The sequence below is a fragment of the Pelobates fuscus genome, chromosome 2 (genome assembly GCF_036172605.1).
Source record: "Pelobates fuscus isolate aPelFus1 chromosome 2, aPelFus1.pri, whole genome shotgun sequence".
Taxonomy (NCBI): Eukaryota; Metazoa; Chordata; class Amphibia; order Anura; family Pelobatidae; genus Pelobates; species Pelobates fuscus.
Window position 1 is genome coordinate 166,188,634 of NC_086318.1, and position 23,320 is coordinate 166,211,953.

General features: G+C 41.5%; 1 protein-coding gene across 2 annotated transcripts; it reads right to left on the reverse strand.

Annotated features, from left to right (window-relative positions):
* Nucleotides 1–354: 354 nt before the first annotated feature.
* On the reverse strand, nucleotides 355–21,951 carry KLHL31 (kelch like family member 31). Of its 2 annotated transcripts, none has more exons than XM_063442930.1 (3): nucleotides 21,757–21,951; nucleotides 10,748–11,957; nucleotides 355–3,942 (listed from the first exon to the last, which is right to left on the reverse strand). In XM_063442930.1, exons 2-3 carry the CDS (start codon nucleotides 11,917–11,919, stop codon nucleotides 3,210–3,212), a joined length of 1,905 nt encoding a protein of 634 aa, XP_063299000.1. In that variant the 5' UTR covers nucleotides 11,920–11,957; nucleotides 21,757–21,951; the 3' UTR covers nucleotides 355–3,209. The 2 variants fall into 2 exon arrangements, with proteins under 2 accessions (XP_063299000.1, XP_063299001.1); XM_063442931.1 differs by lacking the exon at nucleotides 21,757–21,951 and adding an exon at nucleotides 19,938–20,097.
* Between the last annotated feature and the right edge of the window lie 1,369 nt (nucleotides 21,952–23,320).

Consider the following 23,320-nt stretch of genomic DNA (forward strand, 5'->3'; position numbering starts at 1 on the left):
ACACAAGGCATCTTTGGTGTGTCCAAATGTAGTTACAAAAAAAAAACAGTGTTGCTTTAGCTATCACAAGTTCATGTGACTGAATAGGAGTTTTGGTAACAAAAACATGGCATTTGAGAATTAATATGGAGGGAATATGCAAATTGATCCACAGGACTAAAAACACAAATGATTTCACAATTATAACTAAACATAAATGTAAAATTGCTGAGTTCTTCAACACAGTACATTCTTCTGACAAAGATTCCTTGATTTGACTACACTGAGTGACTTAAAATTAATAGTGACTTAAGAGAGATGGACACATTCTAAGACTAAAAGTTATTTGTTTTGCCTTATCCTTTTCAAAAAGGATTTAATTTAATTTGTGTGCAAATCCTTGGTATATACTGGTATGCAATTTTGAAACATCATATGATTACCCACTTTTAGCCTATGAGCACATGTGCACAATCAGAGAATCTTGGGAAATAATGCTCAGTAAGCACAGAAATGCAGATCTTTTAAAAACCATGGCCCTACCAATCGCCCCTATCACCCAGAAGCTCAATGTAAAGAAGTGTGTTTGATATTTACTTCCACTGCATTCTACATTCTAGCAAATGTCTCGCTTTTTGTTTACTGGGGTGGGAATTGTTGTGAACTCTAATATGCCACCATTTGCTACATCTACTTTTATCCTGGTTTCCTTATTGATACAATATTTTACCAAGGTGTTTAAGCAAATCCAATAACCTATGGTATCATGATGATTGGGGCACACTGACCAGAAAGAGTTAGTATTCAATTTGTTACTCGGGTATGGTGGCCACACTTATCAAAGAGAACAGAGAGACATGACTACTGTTTGAATGAGTAAAAGTGAAATGGGCATGCACTAAAATGGTAATGTTAGCAATGAATGAGCTTTATTTTTGTTCCCTTTATTATCACATTTTAAGCAATCCACAAGTTATGAACTCACTCCACATTTGCAACTGTTTATACGTTTGGACCAAATCATGTTATATTACTGTCAATTCACACTATACAAACCTGTTAAGATCACATTTATGTCCATTTACAGAAGGCTTGTACTTCGTTTACACCACCATTTTGCACATTTGCACTCCCGTTACATCACAATGTACTATTTTATTGCATGTATACTGATTTATGTCACACCTGCACACCATGCCATGTTTTCACAGCACATTCACAGTTGGTGCCCCATATTTGCTAATGTTAATAATATTAAACCACTGTACAAATTAAAAAAAAAATCTACTTCCGTACATTTAGACATCTAAAGTTATAGTAGTGAATAAAATGTATAATCTATATTATTTTGTATTTTGTTATGTCTAGACAATGTAACTCTACCTGTAGAAAAAGTGAACCTCAATAGCACAGTCTGTGTATTAAATCAGTACCTGAAAACAGTACATAGAGTAACTTGCGAGGAATTGTTTGAAGAAACTGATACACAGGCGTATATATGCTAGAGGAGTTAAAAAAAAAAGCTAGGTTGTATTTAAAACTGCTCGACTGCAGAACAATGAATCAAGGACATGCTAGTTGGTTCATCTGCCATCACTATATTTATGCTTGTCTATGATTCTTTACAAGTAACACTCGAAGAACCATACACTATATAATACATTGCAGTGGTGTTGGTGCCAGGAATGTCCTGGCACCCACACAAATGTGAATAATGAAACCATAATGAGTGAGTAATGAAACCAAATAAAACTGTTTTACTTCTTACCTGAAACCAACCTCAGCAACCAAAACAGTTGAAAGAACCTGTTTTGGGACTTCTATTAGCTACCCTGTGCTAGCTCATTGGCTAAAAGCATCAGTGACATCAGGCATACCATTCTAAAGTGTATTGGCTAATTACATTTGGGGGCCCCAGGGCATGAACTAACTAGAGTGGAGAGATTTGTTTTTTCAGATGTGTTTAGGTAGGCCTAAAATATGCAACTTCCTTGTCCATTTTCCACAATTCCTAATTTAGTAAAATAAAAAACCCTAACATCATCATGGCTGTGCATTTACCTTATTTAATCTTATATTTCCATTGTATCCTTTGTATTCTTTCTTGTGGATCCCTGGTACAAGCTAAACAATTTTACCAAACACATTTTACTGCTAGTTTTCAATCCATCTTTACATTTCATAAGCCATAAATAATGTTTTTCTCTGCACGAGTTATCGCCTACCAAATATGAAGTGAAACTACAAAAAATCATCCTTCCTTTGCTTTTTGCTACATAACACATATGTTGTCATATTATGGATGAAGCATAATAAAATGACAAAAATATATAAAGGCGATATTCTATATTTAGGATAATAAATTAAAAACTTCGAGCAAAATGGGAAGCAAATCCTTAAGTGTCTTGGCTGTTTTGTAATTTTAACAAATACTATTTCAGACCAGCAGTCAGTTTTGTGTAATTGTCCATTAAAACAGACAATTTATAAATTAGAAAATATTTTTCTTTCATAGAGTAATTTTTCAAATAGAGACTAAAACACTATTTGAAATAATAAATAAGAAATTCAATTGTGCTTGCCCTGGCAGTTTTCATTGTTATGAAATCTATATTTGTCTTCACTTAATTAAATCCCTGTCCTATATTGCCAGAAAAAAAGCCATTTCACAATGACTCACTGGAAAAATTTCTGACTGTGTTAGATAGGCTGTTATCGAATGATGGTTTAAAGAGGTAATGGCTTATTTTTTCCTATGGCAGATCAATGTCCAATTTAATATATATATGTATATATATATATATATACAGCTAAATCTTTTACAGATTCATTTTTCAAAGTAGATTGGAAGTTACATCTTTTTTTTTTTTTTAATGAGATGTGAGATCTGTAATGTTCCTGATAAGCATATTCGGTGGCCAAAAGAAACCATTATTGTATATATGATAGAAGTGTATGGCTGAACTGATACTCAAACATATTATGTAATTCTCTCAGTGACTGACAGTACTCAAAGTCGATCAGAAAAAATTCAGACTCCAGTTCTCCATGTCATAACTTTCCTGTAGTGTGTTCTGCAATAGGACAAGGTCATCATAATGCAATAACAATTTAATATACGGGGAAAAAAAATTGAATAGGTACTTAAAAGTAGATTTGTTTTCTTTTATAACAGTGGCATAATGTCACGGCACTAAGAATTTAATGCTATCTACATGGAACAGTGTCATTTATATACTGACTGGTACTGAAGACACTGAGCTTGCTCTGGATTCCCGTGTTTTAAAATTGGGCATAGTAATGGTACAACAAGAGACTCCCACGGTAGCCTCCGGCAATTCATCTTCCTCAGTCCATTCATTGAGATCAGGACTATAGCTTTGAATGCATTTCTTGTATTTCTTTTCCACCTCATTCCAGCCTCCTGCAATATATATCTTTCCATTGAGTGTTGAAGCACCAGCTGTACTCACTCCATTCTGAAGAGGGGCTACATAGCTCCACTGACCTGTGTGAGGGTTGTAACACTCAACTGGAAGTACGTCAACTCTCTCGCCCCGACCACCAAGTTGGCTACCACCCATCACATACACTCTGTCGCCAAGTGATACAGAACAATGCCATCCTCTGGGTGTACTGAGATGTTGCTTATCTTGCCAGCTATCATTAGATGGGTCGTACATACACACAGAGCGAGAATATGCATTATTTATGTATCCACCTGTGACCAAAATTTTACCATCAATTACTGAGCTGGAATGACAGCACCTTGCCACCTCCAGTGGAGCTTTTACTTGCCACTGGTTAGTTGAAGGCACATAACACTCAATGGAGGCTAAACACCCATCAGAATTGCGACCTCCAGTTGCATAAAGAAGGCCACTGAATACATTCAAGCTAAAGTGGGTACGTTTTTGGTTCATATTTGCAAGATGAAGCCATGTGTTGAAACGAGGGTCATATCTAAAAAAAAAAACAAAAAAAAAACAGACAAAGAAATCATGAGGAATTAAAGAACTCTCATTCAAAGCAAACATTAAGTTGGTGAAGTCATTTGTTTCCAAAGAGATGGAAACGTTTACCTTCAACTTGTTATGCTTATTTATAAAGAGGCACTTGTGAGAAAGTTCTAAACAAGGAAAAATCCATTGGTTTCCACAGTGACTACTCTGTTTATAATATTTCCTGCACAGCTGAGGTCTATGAAAAAAATCTCCATTGTATTTTACATAATAGAAAGTAGGACAAAATTTGTGAAATAAATTCATTTCTCTGTTGAAATACTTAATAGGTAAATCTAATAATTTAGTGCCAAGATATGTAACTATGATATGATAGAAACATTTAAATACATAAAGGGAATCAACACAGTAAAGGAGGAGACTATATTTAAAATAAGAAAAACTACCACAACAAGAGGACATAGTCTTAAATTAGAGGGGCAAAGGTTTAAAAATAATATCTGGAAGTATTACTTTACTGAGAGGGTAGTGGATGCATGAAATAGCCTTCCTGCAGAAGTGGTAGAGGTTAACACAGTAAAGGAGTTTAAGCATGCGTGGGATAGGCATAAGGCTATCCTAACTATAAGATAAGGCCAGGGACTAATGAAAGTATTTAGAAAATTGGGCAGACTAGATGGACTGAATGGTTCTTATATGCCGTCACATTCTATGTTTCTATGTTAATCAAAACTGACAACAAAGAATGGGTGCTTGTTCATTTAGATGCATATTTTGTTAAATATTATAAAAACACAGTTTGCGCTAGTAAGGCTCTCAATACTTATATCAAACCCAGAAAAAAAAGGAGTTGGTGCTCATTTAAAACTAGTATTAAAGCGAAACTGTCACAGTCTGGGAACTTTGCATAATTTGTAAAGACTCCCGAGTGTGACATCGCTGCTGAGGGTCCGGTTGTTGGGGGGCAGGCAGAGGTGAGTTTAACTTACCTGAACCTGTCCCTCATGAGTGCCAGTATTGCCTTCTGGCCATTCCTCTCCAGTGCCAGGAGTCGACACACTGCTGTATTTATGCCCATTCACGAGAGTACAGCATTGAGGTCTATGGATGACCCCACAAGACCGGAGGTTCTCCACAGACAGAGACAATTTCCCTGCAGCCATCACTGGTGACAGCTCGGGGATTGATATATATAATAATGAGTCCCTACTTTTTCTTAGTATATCTTTTGACTGAGTTCGGGTGACAGTGTCGCTTTAAAATAAACTACATTCATGTATATTGGTGAATTACTTGTGGAATGCAATAAAATATTTAGCATTGCATCTTAAATAAGTAAACATTCCTGTACAGTTTAAGGACACATTTTTAAACTGCATTTTACTTAAGCCTGTTTTTTTATTTAAGTTGGAGTGCTAGTCTTATTTTTCTCCTGCAGTAGTCCACTACAGATAACTGGAAACCACCCGCTCTCTCAGTCACTCTATGACCCTTATCTTTTCCCCTGCTGATGACTCTGACATCATGTTTAGATTTGTTTCCAGTATCTGATGTCTTCATTGTATTTTAGATTGCAGCATCAAATGTCATGTTTTTAATTTGATGTAAGGCTATTTTCCTAGTTTATCTTTTTCTCATAAATCCACAAAGGATCCTATATACTGCACATATTATATCTCTGCTATCAAGCCGGTTTGTCTTTGAGGGTTTTAGGTGTTTGCCTGTTGTTTTTTTTTTTTTTTTTTGCATAGTTTAGGCTTATATATTTATAGTTACTAGGGTTCTACTTAAGCAGCCTTGCAAATATGTCTTTAAAACTTCTGGTAGTATATAGATGCCTTGTAGTAATTCTGTTGAATTAATTCCTGCATTCTTTGCATCTATTCTTGCTTTGGCCCACTATTCTTGCTTTGGCCCACAAGACTTCCAGTCAGACCCTGAGGAGTCAGGCAAGGCCTAGACAGAACAGTGACATGTGAGCATATGGTCTCACAAGAGGTCTGAGGATCTCATCTCGGTACCTAAAGGCAGTCAGGCTACCTCTGGCGAGCATATGGAGGGCTGTCCGGCCCCCCAAAGGAATGCCACCCCACACCATTACTGACCCACTGCCAAACCGGTCATGCTGGAGGATGTTGCAGGCAGCAGAACATTCTCCATGGCATCTCCAGACTCTGTCACGTCCGTCACATGTGCTCAGTGTGAACCTGCTTTCATCTGTGAAGAGCACAGGGCGCCAGTGGCGAATTTGCCAATCATGGTGTTCTTTGGCAAATGCCAAACATCCTGCACGGTGTTGGGCTGTAAGCACAACCCCCACCTGTGGACGTCGGGCCCTCATACCACCCTCATGGAGTCTGTTTCTGACCATTTGAGAAGACACATGCACATTTGTGGCCTGCTGGAGGTAATTTTGCAGGGCTCTGGCAGTGCTTCTCCTGTTCCTCCTTGCACAAAGGCGGAGGAAGCGGTCCTGCTGCTGGGTTGTTTCCCTCCTACGGCCTCCTCCACATCTCCTGATGTACTGGCCTTTCTCCTGGTAGGGCCTCCATGCTCTGGACACTACGCTGACAGACACAGCAAACCTTCTTGCCACAGCTCGCATTGATGTACCATCCTGGATGAGCTGCACTACCTGAGCCACTTGTGTGGGTTGTAGACTCCGTCTCATGCTACCACTATAGTGAAAGCACCGCCATCATTCAAAAGCGACCAAAACATCAGCCAGGAAGCATAGGAACTGAGAAGTGGTCTGTGGTCACCACCTGCAGAACCACTCCTTTTATTGGGGGTGTCTTGCTAATTGCCTATAATTTCCACCTGTTGTCTATCCCATTTGCACAACAGCATGTGAAATTGATTGTCACTAAGTGTTGCTTCCTAAGCAGGGGCGGACTGACCGGTCGGGCACTTCGGACATGGTCCGAGGGCCCGGCCGGGAGGGGGGCCCGCCATCAGGGGGCCCGGCCGCCCCTTTAAATGCTGCAGCCGCCTGAGCGCTCTCTTAAGAGCGCTCAGGCGGCTGCAGCTTCTCACCTCCCTTCCCCGTAGCGTGGCCGAGCTGCTCTGCGTCCGCGGTGCCGGCCGGAGTGATAGGAAGGTGCACACACACTGAGTGTGCACCTTCCTGTCAGTCCGGCCGGGTACAGGAAACAGAAACTTCTGTTCCGCGCGGAACAGGAGTTTCTGTTTCCTGTACCCGGCCGGACTGACAGGAAGGTGCACACTCAGTGTGTGTGCACCTTCCTATCAATCCGGCCGGCACCGCGGACGCAGAGCAGCTCGGCCCCGCTACGGGGAGGGGTTAAAAAGAGAGAGGGAGGGAGGGGGGAGTTAAAAGAGAGAGGGAGGGGGGGTTAAAAGAGAGAGGGAGGGGGGGTTAAAAGAGAGAGGGAGGGGGGGTTAAAAGAGAGAGGGAGGGGGGGTTAAAAGAGAGAGGGAGGGGGGGTTAAAAGAGAGAGGGAGGGGGGGTTAAAAGAGAGAGGGAGGGGGGTTAAAAGAGAGGGAGGGGGGGTTAAAAGAGAGAGGGGGGTTAAAAGAGAGAGGGAGGGGGTTAAAAGAGAGAGGGGGGGTTAAAAGAGAGGGGGGGTTGAGAGAGGGAGGGGGGGGTTAAAAGAGAGAGGGGGGGGGTTAAAAGAGAGAGGGAGGGGGGGTTAAAAGGGAGGGGGGTTAAAAGAGAGAGGGGGGTTGTTAAAAGAGATGGGTTAAAAGAGAGAGGGAGGGGGGTTAAAAGAGAGAGGGAGGGGGGTTAAAAGAGAGAGGGAGGGGGGTTAAAAGAGAGAGGGGGTTGTTAAAAGAGAGAGGGGGGGTTAAAAGAGAGAGGGAGGGGGGTAAAAAGAGAGAGGGGAGTAGGGGGGTAAAAAGAGAGAGGGGAGTAGGGGGGTAAAAAGAGAGAGGGAGGGGGGTAAGAAGAGAGGGGGTAAGAAGAGAGAGGGAGGGGGGTAAGAGGAGGGAGGGGGGTAAGAAGAGAGGGGGTAAGAAGAGGGAGGGGGGGTAAGAAGAGGGAGGGGGGTAAGAAGAGGGAGGGGGTAAGAAGAGGGAGGGGGGTAAGAAGAGGGAGGGGGGTAAGAAGAGGGAGGGGGTAAGAAGAGGGAGGGGGGGTAAGAAGAGGGAGGGGGGTAAGAAGAGGGAGGGGGTAAGAAGAGGGAGAGGGGGTAAGAAGGGAGGGGGGAGTAAGAAGGGGGTAAGAAGAGGGGGAGGGGTGAGTAAAAGAGGAAGGGGAGAGTAAGAAGAGGGGGGAGGGGGGTAAGAAGAGGGGAGAGTAAGAAGAGAGGGGGGAGTAAAGGGGGTAAGAAGAGGGGAGGGGGGAGTAAAAAGAGGAAGGGGGAGTAAGAAGAGGGGGGAGGGGGGTAAGAATAGCGGGGAGGGGGTAAGAAGAGGGGGGAGTAAGAAGAGGTGGGAGTAAGAAGAGGGGGAGGGGGGAGTAAGAAGAGGGGGAGAGTAAGAAGGGGGTAAGAAGAGGGGGAGGGGGGAGTAAGAGGAGGGCAATTGCCCCCTCCCCTGTCCGCAGGCACCGTGTGGGCAGCCGGCAGGGGAGGGAGGAAGAGAGGACCCGGGAGCTCAGCCTGCAGCTCCTCTGGGTCCTTCTTGCGCGAGCACAGATCGTTGCCGCGGTTACCACGGCAACGTTACGGCTCTTGCGAGAGTAAACTCTAGCCCTGGAGCTACGGGCTAGAGTTCACTCTCAACACTGTGACCACCAGGTATTCCTGGTGGTCGCAGTGGTGAGAGTGAACTTTAGCCCCATAAACACACTGCCCCCACACACCATACACATTCACACACTGCCCCCCATACACACACACTGCCCCCACACACACCATACACATTTACACACATTGCCTCACACACACACACATACACTGCCCACCCATACACACACAGCCCCCCATACTAACATTGCCACACACATACACAGCCCCCTCGTACACACATTGCCCCACACACCCTACACATTCACACACTACACCCCCTCACACACACTGAACCTTTCACACACACTGCACCCCTTACACATTGCACCACTGCTCCTATACCCTACTACAGCCTTATATCCCAGCAGACCCCAGGTAAGTTGTCAAACTGTTCTTAAACGGTTTGACTACTTACTCTGGGAGGGGGGCCCGGCCCTCCTGGCACCATAACGACTACACAGAGTAGTAGTGGTTATTGTGCATGGATTATTTCTTTAAATAATCTACGAGTGCCCCAGTAGCCAGCAAGCCAGCCAACCCACAGGCCAGCCAGCCCACAGGCTGGCCAGTAGACAGCCAGCCAGCCTACAGGCCACCAGTTAGGCTTAAAGCCAGCAAACCCACAGCCTGCCAACCGCAGCCAGCAAGCCACAGCCTGCCAGCAAAGCAAGCCACAGCCAGCAAGCCACAGCCTGCCAGCCGCAGCCAGCAAGCCCACAGCCTGCCAGCAGTAGCCAGCAAGCCCACAGCCTGCCAGCCGCAGCCAGTAAGCTCACAGCCTTCCAGCAAGCCCACAGCCTGCCAGCCGCAGCCAGCAAGCCCACAGCCTGCCAGCAAGCCCACAGCCTGCCAGCCGCAGCCAGTAAGCCCACAGCCTTCCAGCAAGCCCACAGACTGCCAGCCAGCAACAGTAATTAAGGTAAGAGGAGCCAACTTGGCCTAGGTATCAGCTATGTTGTGTTGCTATATTGTGAATAGGAACCAGAGTGTTGGAGAGACCCCCCTCCAGGCCCCATTAGACTCCATTGTAGTCTCTAATGGGACCTGGAGGAAATTCTTTCTAACACACTCTCTAAAGGACACTGAGATAGCCTCTGCTAGAATGCTCCCCCCCTCCATGGCCCATTAGCCCTCAATTGTAGTCTCTACTGGGGCCTGGAGGCAACTGTTTCCAGCAGGGACACTGAGATGGCCTCTGTTAGAAAGACCCCCTTCCAAGCCTATTAGACTCCATTGTAGTCTCTAATAGGGCCTGGAGGGGATTCTTTCTAACACACTCTCTAAAGGACACTGAGATAGCCTCTGCTAGAAAGACCCCCCTCCATGGCCCATTAGCCCTCAATTGTAGTCTCTACTGGGGCCTTGAAGGGATTATTGCACTTTTGTTCCTTGTGTCTAAAGATTGTGTAGGGTGTGGCTGGAGGCGGTGCATGGAGGCGGGACATGGGTGGCGCTTGCTGCGGAGTATGGGTGGGGCCTGTAAGGGGGCCCTTGATTTATTTTGCCCGGGGGCCCTGAGGGTTCTCAGTCCGCCCCTGTTCCTAAGTGGACAGTTTGATTTCACAGACGTGTGATTGACTTGGAGTTACATTGTTACATTGTTGTTTATGTGTTCCCTTTACTTTTTGAGCAGTGTGTATATATATATATATATATATACATATATATATATATATATATATATATATATATATAAAATAAAATAAAGCTGTGGCCTAGTTTCACCAAGTATGTTTCTGGTTTGGTTATTTCGGGAAGTAAAGGGATCGGTGGGGGGGGGGGGCGGGGGGGCTGTAAAGTGGTTCCCACATATACAATACCCTCTACCTATGCACATGTCCTATTTCCCTACAACATCTAAGTCTCAAAAGAAGAGTCCCACTGCCTTATCAGGAATGGTATCTATATCTCTCACCTACTGACATATCACTTTGGAAATGGAAGCCCCTTATTATTGTTTAAATCCCTATATATGTAATTATTTAGTTAACCTCAAGTAAAGTTATCAACATACAGATATTTATTGTAAAACATATTTCACAATGCAATGATACAGATTTTTTTTTTTTGAGCCTGTGATAAACTTTTCATATTTTCAACTATACACAGTACCTGCAAAAATTGCTGACAGCATGTTTGGCCTGGTTCCTTGCATCATTCTGGTCTTCACCACCAGCAATGTAGAGAAATCCATCCATCACAGTTACGCACTGATTAAAGCTTTTTGCCGGCAGCTCAGCTAGCCTTTTCCAGCCACTATCAGGGTCTCTGTACATGATTTCCCTGCTGAGTGATTTCTCAGTTAAAGCTGGACGACCTCCAACAGTCACTAAGACCCTTGAACCTCCACGTATCTTTGTTCTTCTAGACTGCAGTGTGTTTTGATGATATGGAAGGAGATGATAGTTCATAGCTTCTACTAAAAGCCTATGGCATTCTGTATCTTGCATCATTCTGGGCACAGACTGGACATAGTTGACCAAGTCTTGGGCTGAAATGGTGCCAAATCGAATATTGCCCAAGAGACCGGAAGCATATTTTATTCTCTTTTCATCAAAGTCTAACCACTTCATTGCTATCTGGAAAGCAACGATTTCAGAGGGTAACTGCAAATCATCATCTATCAAAAGTTCATTAATTTGATCGAAGGTTAGCTTTGAGAATTGATCTGTATCAGAGAACTCGATAAAATTGTCTCTGATGAATTTCTGTGCTGACTCTTTTGTACTTTTAAGTCCATAGGTTTCTGCAATATTAGCCACGTACATGCAATTCTCAACATTAATTTCTTGCATCAGAAAGTCACAACACATGTTAATAAGCGCATTTATCTGCAGGTAAATTGCAGAAGAAATTATGCTGCCTATTGTGTATAAAGAGAGGGTGATCTTTCCAGTGTAAGCATATGTTATGACTGTAGCTAAGCCTAAAGGTGACAAATCATTGAGATCAACTCTTTGTGTTGCTGGGTCTTTCTTCAAGATATTATAGAAGTATTCACTACAGGAAGCCATAATTACTCTGTGAGTCATAAAAGATTTTGTTTTGGTGCCAATGGTTAGGTCGCAAAGGAAACTATCTTGCCTCATTCTGCTCAGCCCTTCCATTAGGTTAGTACCATAGGAAGAGTCAGAAACCTCAGTAGAGATGTAACTAAAGCCATTTCCTCCATCAATGAAGCCACTAATACCATTGAGTTTACTGAGAGGACCATCTTCAACAATGATAGTCATTTCATTGATGTCAGCCTTGTTCTTCTTGACACTCTTCTTCTTTGGTGCCATGCTTATAATGTGATTAGAAAATCACAGCCAAGACCGTTCTGTAAAAATAAACAAAACAAATTCACAACTTTACAAACTATTATTATCTTTAAACCTTACATCTTACATCTTAATCAAATATCTGGTGATATCATGTAGATGAATAATGGTTTATATTAAAGACTAGCTTTAAATTATATCCTGTTAAAGCACATAGAAAATTGTAAATATATTTACAGGTCTTAAAGATATATGCATCACCTGACTATTATTTTTTAAACCAAAATGAAAGAAAAACTTTGAAAAGCATGTAATAAGTATTTATAAGTTTACAATAAAGAGATCAGGTCAGATTGCATTACTGGGCATGCCTCTCATCTAAGGAGGTTTCAGCCTCCCTAAGCCCCTTTCTCTTACCCACACCTTTTTGAGGGAGTGCACACATGCTAAGAATTTGCACACAGGTTTTTGCTGTTCCAAGCAAGACCTGCCAGAAGTAGGGGGGCACCACCTGAATAGGGTCAGTCACAGGGGGCCCAGGAGATGGCCGGCTATCCATCTTAGGGTACCCATGAAGTGGGCACTTATTCAATAATGCAAAGTAGACACCTGCTTACCCCAGATGGCAGGCACCTACTCTGCCGAAATACACAGGGGTATAGGTAGTGGCTATGTAGGTTATGTATAGCATAGACATCTGTTCATAAATGTAAAATTAATAAAATAGTGTTTATAAAGAGCTTTATTATAATCACAAAAAATTAAAAACACAATTTTCTAAAAATGTAGCATACAATATTACTTTGCTTCAATGCTACCAATAAAAACTTTTGTGGAAAAAAACTATATGCCCATAAAAAAAAGGATTTACTTTTTTTCTAATCCTTGATCAGTTTTGACTTTCATTTCAAAACAAAGTCAAAATGGCAGCCAGTATCTGAGCACTGCACCACAAACCCTGTCACTAATAAGAACAGCTCTAATATAGTTCACTTTAATTTAGTTTACCACATAAATCCCATTTAATTCCTACAGCTGCTACTGAATTACACAATAAATTATTAATTTACTACATTTAATGATTTAATGACTGAATTACTACTGTTAGTGAATTACATAATAAATCCATTAGTACAGCTAGCTTTCATTAAATAATAGTATTAAGTAGTAGTAAACACTCATTCTTTAAGTGCTGAGTGTAAAATCTCTAACATTTACCAGCTTGAACATTAAAGGGTTCCACGACAATATTTTATTTAATATATTTTTTTCCACTCCACTTTGATTACCTTCCTTTATCCCAGGAGAGATAAGTGAAGAGATTAGTGCTTATTTGCTGTAGTAAATAATGTGTTTAAATAAAAGGTCTTTGAAATACCAGGGTGTTGGGGAAAATACACAGGGAAAGAGAGAAATGGCTTCTGAAGGGTATCTATTTCCATATCCACTAGAAGAACTGCCTCTCCTCCACAGACCGCATTTATTGATGCACCATTTTTGGGCAGAATTCCAAATTTCTAGGGGCTACTTTGTCTTATGTTCTTTTCCTATGCTTGACAATCTTGACAAGGCAAGCTCCACTAATTTTGTTAAGTTTGCGAAGCTCATCTTCAACTCCACCCTTTGTCAAGATAGTCAAGCATTGGAAAAATATATAAGACAAAGTAGTCCTTACTTTTTCTTGTGTTTTAAAAAGAAAATGATCAGAAATAAAGAAAAGAAGAAAAAATTCTGAAAGAGGAAGAGAAGAGGAAACAATAGGGGAAAGATAAGATTGAGGTGACCTTTAAATCATATGCCTTTAAAAGTTTTACTCTTTTAAAGGGATATTTTCCTATTTATGGAGAGATACATTAATACCTTTCCCATAGCTGCATCAGCAGGAGATGTACAGTATATCCATCTCAGCGTCAGCTGTCAGCTAGCATATTACATTACCATTAATATGTCATAGCAGGGTAAGTCAGCTTTCATACAAAGATTCACAACAGAAAAGCAATGTTAAAGGGACCTTCAACTGCAAAAAAAAATGTAAAATAAATAAATAAAATGCTTGTTTAGCACAGTCAGTGGTGGAACTAAAATAGAAATGGCCCTGGTGCAAGATTTTTTTTCAGGGCCTGTTGCAAGTATAGACAAACAGGTAGATCCCTGTCTGTTCTACAGCTTGCCAGCTGGGGATCTACCAATTGCCCATCCTTGCAGGGTTGTACTTAGCACTGAGCAGTGTTTGTATGTTGGAATGTTTGGTTTCAATGGTTTTGTATGGAGTATGTTTTTTTGAATGCTGAGATGTATGCACATATACATATACAATGCTACACACACATACACATATTGACCCCTTCTCTCCCCCCCCCCCCCCCCCCGAATACACAGAGACATAAATGCAGATACAACGACAGACAGGTACACACTCTAACAAACATACAGATGCAAATACTAACACACATACAGATATACAGGTACAGACATGCAGATACACATTCACAAACTAACACACATGCAAATACACAGACACACACACATGCTGACACACATGTAGATACACAGACACACACTAACACACATAAAAATACACAAACACACACCCTAACCCACATACAGATACACAGATACACCTGCTGATACACAGACACACACAATGACAAACATGCAGATGCACAGACATACAGATTCAGACACTGACACACAAATACACAGAGATACACATGGGCAAACATTGACACACAGATACACATATATACATAGATACACATATAGACCCAGATAGATACACTGACAAACATACAGACATACAGATAGATATAAAGATACACACTGACACACATACAGACACATAGTTAGATACAAATATACAGATATATAGTTAGATACAAATATACACATATACAAATATACACACAGGCACACATATAAACACACAGATAGATACACAGGCATACATACAGACATATATGCAAAATGTAGACATTCTAAGCCACCCTCCTGTTTTCTACATTTGGGTGCAGGGGGGTGGCTTCCCTGGTATCCAGTCAGCTGGCCGAGGCTGTTAGGAGTCAGAGGCCCTCCCAATCCGCACCCCCTCATCTCTGCCTTCTCTTCCCTCCCACACAGCTCCGTGTTATCTGGGAGGCAGTGACAGCTGTCACTTCCTCCCATGCTGTCAAAATTACAGAGGCCTTGTCATAGTGTTACAGGGCCGCAGTGAATGTCTGGCCCTGAAAACAACTTGCCATCAGATGACTCAACCTGCATGGGCCACCTGATTGGCCCTCTCAGCCGGCCCTGCTGCAGCCATACCCGCTAAATCGGCTATAGTTCCGCCGCTGCCCCAGGTGCGAACATGCATGCATTTAATTATTTTCACTGAGGGTATTCTAAAGACAGCTTGAGGGTATTCTAAAGACAGCTCTTGTCTGCAGCCTTTGTAAACCCTTCCCTTACCCAGTAGAGACTTTCTGTGGCTATCCAATCACAGACTTGACAAAGCAGCTCAATGAGAAGTCTTTGCACAAAATGCTGTCTCTTGAGTTTAGCTTCATTGAGCTAACCAAACCAGAAAGTAACAGGACTGGATGTCTGATTGACAATGAGGGTAGTTTAATAAGGTTAATTCAGACTGACTGGGGGAAGAGACACACAAAGGGGCAAGGGTAAGTAAGAGACACACAAAGGGGCGGAAGAGAAAAAGATACACACAGGGACTTGTCACGAAACCTGTCTCTCAGGGCGCTGTGTGATCATGTCTCTTCTGTGTTCTGATGCAGATGCACTCATCCCTAACTTTCTAGTTCCTCATTAGAGCATATATGATATTGAACCCTATTGTTAGTCCCTTTTTATAATATCAGTCTATGTGGCACTTTTTGACATCATGGCTCTCTGTAACCAATCATAACCCGGTATATATCCGTCCTGGTTGTCCTTAGTTCCTTGCCCTTTTGTGGTTTTAGTTTACCAGAGAGTGTGTTTTTGTTTTGACTTTGGCTTGCCTGACTATACTTGCTCTCCAATACTGACATTGGCTTGTTTCTCGTTTCCGTGTTTCCATGTTATCCTTGACCTTGGCCAGTTTACATTTTATTTTCTTCTCTTCTTGCAGACATTCTGATTTATATTCTAAGTGCTAGCCTAGCCACTTTAAGGACTGGTATGCATTCATACTTTATCGTTAACCTAGGTTTGTGTGTTAGGGTCTGGCTGTCTGTCTTGACAGGTTGGGGGGAGTAAGAGACGAAAAAGGCCTGGAGGAAATTTAGATACACACAAATGGGGATTTTAAGAGACTCATAATAGGGAGTAGGCAGGGCCGGTGCTAGGATTTTTGACTACACAGACGAAGATGCATTTTGACGCCCCCTCCCCCCGCCCCCCAAAAAATAAACAATGCATCTTCACCTCTGTGTCTCGTAGCCCCCTTTTGAATTTCTTACACCCATTAGTGTTGCATACCCACTCTCTTGAATGTCTTACCCCTTTGGCCCCTTTGTGCCTTACACCCCCCTTTAGTGTGTCTCCTACAACCCCTCGTATGTATTTCTTACTTCCCCGCCAGCCCCTTTCTGTCTCTTTCTTCCCCCCAGCCCCTATCTATCTCTCTTTTTCTCCCACATAGACATAGATACAGGCAAAAATACATACATGTACAAATACACAAACATACAGACACACAACCATACAAGCACACAGACATAATTATTCAGGCACACAGTCACAAAGATATACAGACACACAGTCATAAAAGGCACACAATCAAACAAACACAGTCATACAATCTACACATACAGGTCCATTGTCATACAAACACAGACATACATTCATACAGACACAGGCACACACAGAAATACAGACACAGACATAAAGAAACATAGAGATAGGCATATAGAGACATACAGACAAGGCATACAGAGACATACATACACAGACAAACAAAGAACCCTGCACAATGATACCGTGTAAATGCTCCGGCCATCCACAGTGGTGGATGCTCCGTGTCAGGCGGACGTCGCTGGATCCACCAGTAAAGTCTTCAAAAGGAATAAACGCAGGCAACACTCCAATAGTAAGGATGGTATATTTATTGGTAGGTGAACCGCCCCATAGAAAGTGTGACGTTTCAGTTCATGCAATAAAGCTCTGCTGAGCCGAAACGTCGCACTTTCTTTGGGGTGGTTCACCTATCAATAAATATACCATCCTTACTATTGGAGTGTTGCCTGCGTTTATTCCTTTTGAATACATACACACAGTCATACAGAGACATACAGACTGTATGTCTCTGTATGACGGTCTGTGTATGTACACAGGATGGCTAAAAGATAGATCCCAATCTGTAGTGCAACTTCAACAATGCTACCGATTCCCCATGCTTGCAGGATTGTATTTAGCACGGAGCAGTATTTGTGTGTTTGACTGTAAGCATGTGTTTGTATGGAGTATGTTTGTATGTAGTGTTTGCGTTTGAATGCAAGCATGCATTTATGTGTAGTGTTGTTTTTTGAACGCAGGTGTGTGTTTATATATACATTTTTTTAATTAAGGGGTGGTGCAGGTTTTTTTTATTAAGGGTGTGTGCGGGTTTTTTTTTTTTTATTAAGGGGGTGTGACCAAACACATGGTCTGCCCCGGGTGTCAAATTCTCTAGGTACGCCCCTGGATATATCCCCAGAAAATGCATAATTAAAACAACTATTAGGTAGTGATGATTTTTTATTTTTTTATTTAGGATGTGGAGTGTATCTTTAACCACAAATACTTAAGTGAATGCATCATTTAATTAGGAAAACAAACATGAATTCCTGACACTACAGTGCTGGTGTTGCTGTTTTTGTTGCCTGCCAAACTCTGATCACTGGGAACAGGTGAATTTTATCATGTTTTCACCCTTACCTCAGCTGGCTCCACCTCAATCTTGATGATCTCCCCAATTCAATGCTTTCCCGTGGGAAAGCATTGGGAAGCTATTGCACATGTGTGACAAAATGGCATGCTGCACCAATCAGCATCTGCTCATAGAGATGCATTAAATCAAATCTGGGGATTGTTCAGTGCCTCCATGCAGAGTGTGGAGACATTGAACGTAGGTGCTGCACACTGTGCAGCACTAACACAGGAAGTACCTCTAGTGGCTCTCTGAGTGACTGCCACTAGAGGTGTTACTAGGCACCAACATAAGCACTTTTTTTCTGAAAAGGCAGTGTTTACATTGAAAAGCATGCAGGGACAGGCTATAGACACCAGTACCACTACATTAAAGGGACACTATAGTCACCTAGACCAAATCATTTCATTAAAATAGTCTGGGTGCAGTGTCCCAGTCCGACTAGGTCCTGCAATGTAAATCATTGCAGTTTTTTGAGAAACTGCAATAATTACATTGCAGAACTAAGACTGCGGTGGGAGTGGCGGTTAATCAAAGAGACATTAGAGGCACTTCCTGGTGGCTAAACGATTTTTGGTCACCTTGGATGTCCTCACGCTCTGCATGAGGACATTTGGGTCAATAAAAATTCCCATAGGAAAGCACTGAAGCTTCCTTTGGGGAGGGCCTAATGCACTGTAGCCCCTTATCATATCGGCGCTGGAATTGGGTAAGTGATTAAACCTTTTTTTTAACCTTTTAGCTGCCGGCTTGGGGTGGGAGGGGGGCACGAAGAAGAAGAGGAACAGAGGGCTCTAAAGCGTAATTAATACATCTTAAGATTCCTTACACTGTAGAATCCCTTTAAGCTGTAGTTGTTCTGGTGACTATAGTGTCCCTTTGAGATTGTAATGTAAATACTATCTAGACAAATTACTAGAATTGGCATAGATGACAAACTTTGTATCTGCTCTAGGCTTGTTTCCAATATTGTCCAATATATCTCCTGCCAAGGTTACTCACAGGGTGAAGTACGCACGCTCACGGTGAGCCTTTTCTTCAGGCAATGTGTTATTGCTATTAGACAATGTTTGTTTCTGTACTTTATGAGCAAGCAGCTATTCTTCAAGTGGTCAAAAACTTTTTTAACAGATGTTACTGGCTGTCAGTTGCTAAAAAATGCTACAAGATTAAAAACGCAGGTACTTAGTGACTATTGTTAATAACAAGAGCTTAATGTGCTATATAACAACAAAGACCAAAACAAGCCCTGAGTGTTTACTGGTATGCCAATGGCACAGCATTAAACACTACAAAAATGGCATCAAACAAATATGTCATTAACTGCACACTTTTGAGATATTGCAGCATCTCAAATCACATTGCATGCATTCACACATTAAGAATTGGGAAAAGGCACACACTGTCCTTCCATTTTTTTATGAATTGCATCTTGAAAGTGTAAGAAGCAGTTTGTTGGTTATTTTGTCAACACAATAGATAAATTAAATGAATACCAACATGAAGATGAACTTCGCATCCAGGTGACAGATGGACTTTCCTAAGTGCAGAAAAGTGCAGCCATGATAATGATAATTCAGGTCATGACCAAAAAAAATTAAATACAATTTTATTGCATATGCAGTATACAAGGATTGTCAAGCAGGGATTTACATCCTTTGCTAGTTTGAATGTGCTTTTCGTCAGGTGCATTTCTGGCTTCTCTTTTTAGACAACACAATATATGCCACACGTTAACGCCATAGCCGCTATTAGCTGCATTCCTTTACTGCATTACCCCAGGCCCCTCCGCTGTTTAGTTAATGTAATTGTTTAAAAAGCAAAATGGAGAATTTAAATAACTCCTTTGAAAAACATTTAGTTTTTCTAATTTGTCTTAACCAGTAAAACGTGATTTATCTCACCCCTTTAATTCCTTCGACTAGATATCGACCCTTATCGTCCCTCTTTCTACACCCATGATTGAGCCTGTCTCTTGCCTACATTTATTTGCAACTTTGCTTGTTTATTTATTCATTATACACCATTGGTATGGCCAACGTAATACAGTGTACTACATTTTAAAAAAATAATATAATTGTGATAATCATGAAGAATAACTGGCATAAACTGATAATATACCAACAAACAGATAGAGAAAAAGAACACTTAGTACCTTTGAGCTGTAAATTTAGAAAGAAACGATGTAGAGTTGTACGGTTTTGTCTTCTTTTCCAAGCAGTGCCTATTTTACGAAGTATCTGAGGCCCACTTGAGCTCAGACTATCAATATCCATGCATGTCAAAATCAGAAATCAGCTGCTCTCAACTTTCCAGCCCAACCTCCCAGCCAGCTCTTCCTCAATTTTCTCCCCTCCCTACCTCACATGCCAAGCAGGAGCTGCATCTGTTACAGGAGATCAGAGTCATGTCCAGAAATAGCAAAACAGAATGCTCAGATAGCACATATCCAAAGATAGAACCTAACTCAACCCCCCACAGCTGGGTCACATTCCGCTCTGTACTTTTAATTGTCAAAGCAGGCGTTTGGCCTCCATGTCACTAACTAACCGGGCTTTTGCATCAGTATCTTGCTTATCTCACAGATTAAATAAATGTTAATGATCCTATGGAGGGGATGTGTTTCTGGGGTAAAGTGATGCAATGGTCGGGCTAAGTAGTACATGTTAAGCCATCATTTAAAACATCCTGTTGGTTTCCGTGGCGATTGCATCACTACTTTGTTCAATAAGTGTTTATAGTACCTGTCATAAATCAGTTTGAAGCACCCTGGAATAAAAGAATATTTTTCGAACATTTTGATGTGTGTCAGCAATTTGGTTACATGTGCTACAATTTGTATTCTTAAAAAATAAGTAGAAAAATTTCTGAGAATTAATTATAACCAAGACAATTTTGTGGCGATTATTTACTAAACTAAAAATTAAAAGGAACTGATAAAAAAGATTGCACATGTTATGCCAAAACATTAAAACAGGAAAATGTGAAAATCTATATTCAAATCACCATGATTTATTTAACAAGTAAACCCCAACTCGGTCCTTCTTGTTAAAATGAATTAATGGAAACAAAAGTTCTCCATCAACTGTAAGTCTGTACCTTGTCACAGACTTAATGCAAGATATTTTAATTACAATTATTTTATCTGTGAACTAAACAATTCCAGTTTATATTAATAAAAGTGTAGAGAGTGCCACTGGAAGGGCATACTCACTGCCTATATATGGATGATGACTTACAACTACACAGAAGCCAATAAAATAGTAAGAACAGTATTTTATAAGCCTGTATAGATAAATGCAATGATTCATTGTATAAAAATCAGCGTGGAATTTTCTCAATTAAAATCATTTACTCATCAGGACATACTTCAGGTCTAAAGTAATCAATGCTACAAACAAACAAACACATTTTTAACACAGAACAGACTGAATAATTTTGAACTAGGGAAAGTTATCATCTTTGATGACTATCACATATTTATTACACGTTATACAGGTAGAATGATGAGTCCCACCACATAGAAAGTTATTTGCCAGATGAATGTACGATTAATACATTGGAATTTCTATTTTAGGGAATTGTGATGGGAATTGCAATTTGGAAGCAAAATTATTAAACGAGTAATACTTTTAGTTGAGTTATTTTTTCAGCCCAAGTATTTAGGCCTAAAATAGCCAGTTCCCTGTTCATTTCTCTACATATCCCAATTTAGTGGATAACCCCCCTGCATGTTACAAGTGGTAAACATGGTCATTGAAAGCTTATATTTTCTCAATACATTAACTGAACATTGTATCAAAACTCAATGTGTTTTTATCAAGTTTCAAATATGCTCTTGAAATATATAATTAGAATACATTGCCATTTCCACCTGCTACATTTTGTTAAATAATATGAAGGCTCTGAATTAAAGACAACGCAAGCCTTTTTCTATAATAACAGACCATAAAGGATGTGTCAACGTGTCTTACCCTCCTAGCTCAGATGTGGTCTCAAGCTGTGATCTTAGGAGAACAGAAGCACAGCTACCTCCAAAGGTCCAGTCAGATAATAAAACCGAGGATTCACACCCGGGATCACCAAGACACAGACACCTGGCAGCCCCCGTCAGTACTGATCTATGACTTAAACCTTTCCTTTCACATTGAGAAGAGAACTAAACACATGGATGCTGATCCTTAAAACTGACTCCACCTGCCCCTGGGATCACCACCTCCAGGGAGGGATTACTTCTACACTAAGTTTGACAGAGAATAACACAGACAAGGAAAACATTAAACTCAATGTCTAGTTAAAGGGTTATTATAACACTTTTCAGAGGGGGTCCTTTCTGGTGCAATATGCCCTGTTGGGCACTGTGGAGAATGCCCACCCTCTCAATTGAAAGTAAAACGCAAAAAAGGTTTTACTTACCAGAAATCCAGTGCCAGGTGAATCTCCCGGCGCTGCTCTTCTGTGGCTCCTTCTGACGTCACTGAAACACTGCACATACTGACTCCAATGACCATGACCACTTCAAATCACTGAAGTGGTCATGGTGGTTGCAGTAACCCTTTAATATACAACTAAGAATCAGTTCTGACTGATGTTGTCTATCCTGGTAAAATATTCAGACCAATGCTGGTGAGCAGGTAGCTCTCCAGCTCTTATGGAACTTTTACTGATTATTATCATACTGAGGATCATAGAAGGCGTAACTGTGGGTTATTGACTAAGGCCTCAAATACAATCCTGTCAATCACTGCAAATTGTTGGTTCCCAATAAGATATTTAACTGTATTTAACTGTTCATTAACTGTTAATTGGTGTTCTTTCTGCAAAAAATTCTCGCAAGGACCTCACTCTCACATGGCCCAGGGGGGCTGAAGAGGGCGGACGTGCCGCAGGGGGATCGCCGGCAACCGGGTAAGTAACAAAAAACCGGAGGGCGTACAATTACGCCCGGCGGCGCTTAGAGCCGCTTTTGAAAGGACGTAATTGTACGCCCTCCGGTCTTAAGCGGTTAAAAACAGCTTTGAAAAGCTGCAGTTCTCTTCTCTGCATTCCTGTGCAAGCCCTCCCCTTCTCCCCCACCCCAGACTTTCTGTGTCTGTCAAACCATAGACTTCCCAATGCAGCTCAAAAAGACATATTTGCAAGTCAGTGCCCCTTTAATGTTTCATTAGGTTTATATCTAATAACTGCTAAAAGGAGCTGCATATCTCATCTTTGCAAGCCCCTCCCTTGTAACCCCGCCCAGACTTTCTGTGGTTATCCAATCACACAATTCCAAATGCAGCTCTATGTGAAGACTTTACAAGGCAGGTGCTCTGAGCTATTGATGCCTCTTTAGTTTAGCTCCACTGAGCTAAACAACCAGGAGGTAACAGGATTGTTCAGAACCTGACTGGGAAAATAATTCAGCCCTGGCAATTAAAGGTGGAGCAGCCCAGTAGAAGGACTGTTTGTGTTGTAATTTGTGCGTGTAGGAGTCTGTTTGTGGTGTACTATGCGCAGCTTGGGACTGCAGTATCTCCACTGGCAGCAAAGTGTGCG

Bases quoted from the DNA above. Each gene is read 5' to 3' on its own strand.
- KLHL31 (XM_063442930.1), bottom strand. From the start codon at position 11,919: ATGGCACCAAAGAAGAAGAGTGTCAAGAAGAACAAGGCTGACATCAAT. The intron at 3,943-10,747 runs GTACTGTGTATA...TTTTTTTTTTAG, and splicing joins GCTGTCAGCAATTTTTGCAG to ATATGACCCTCGTTTCAACA.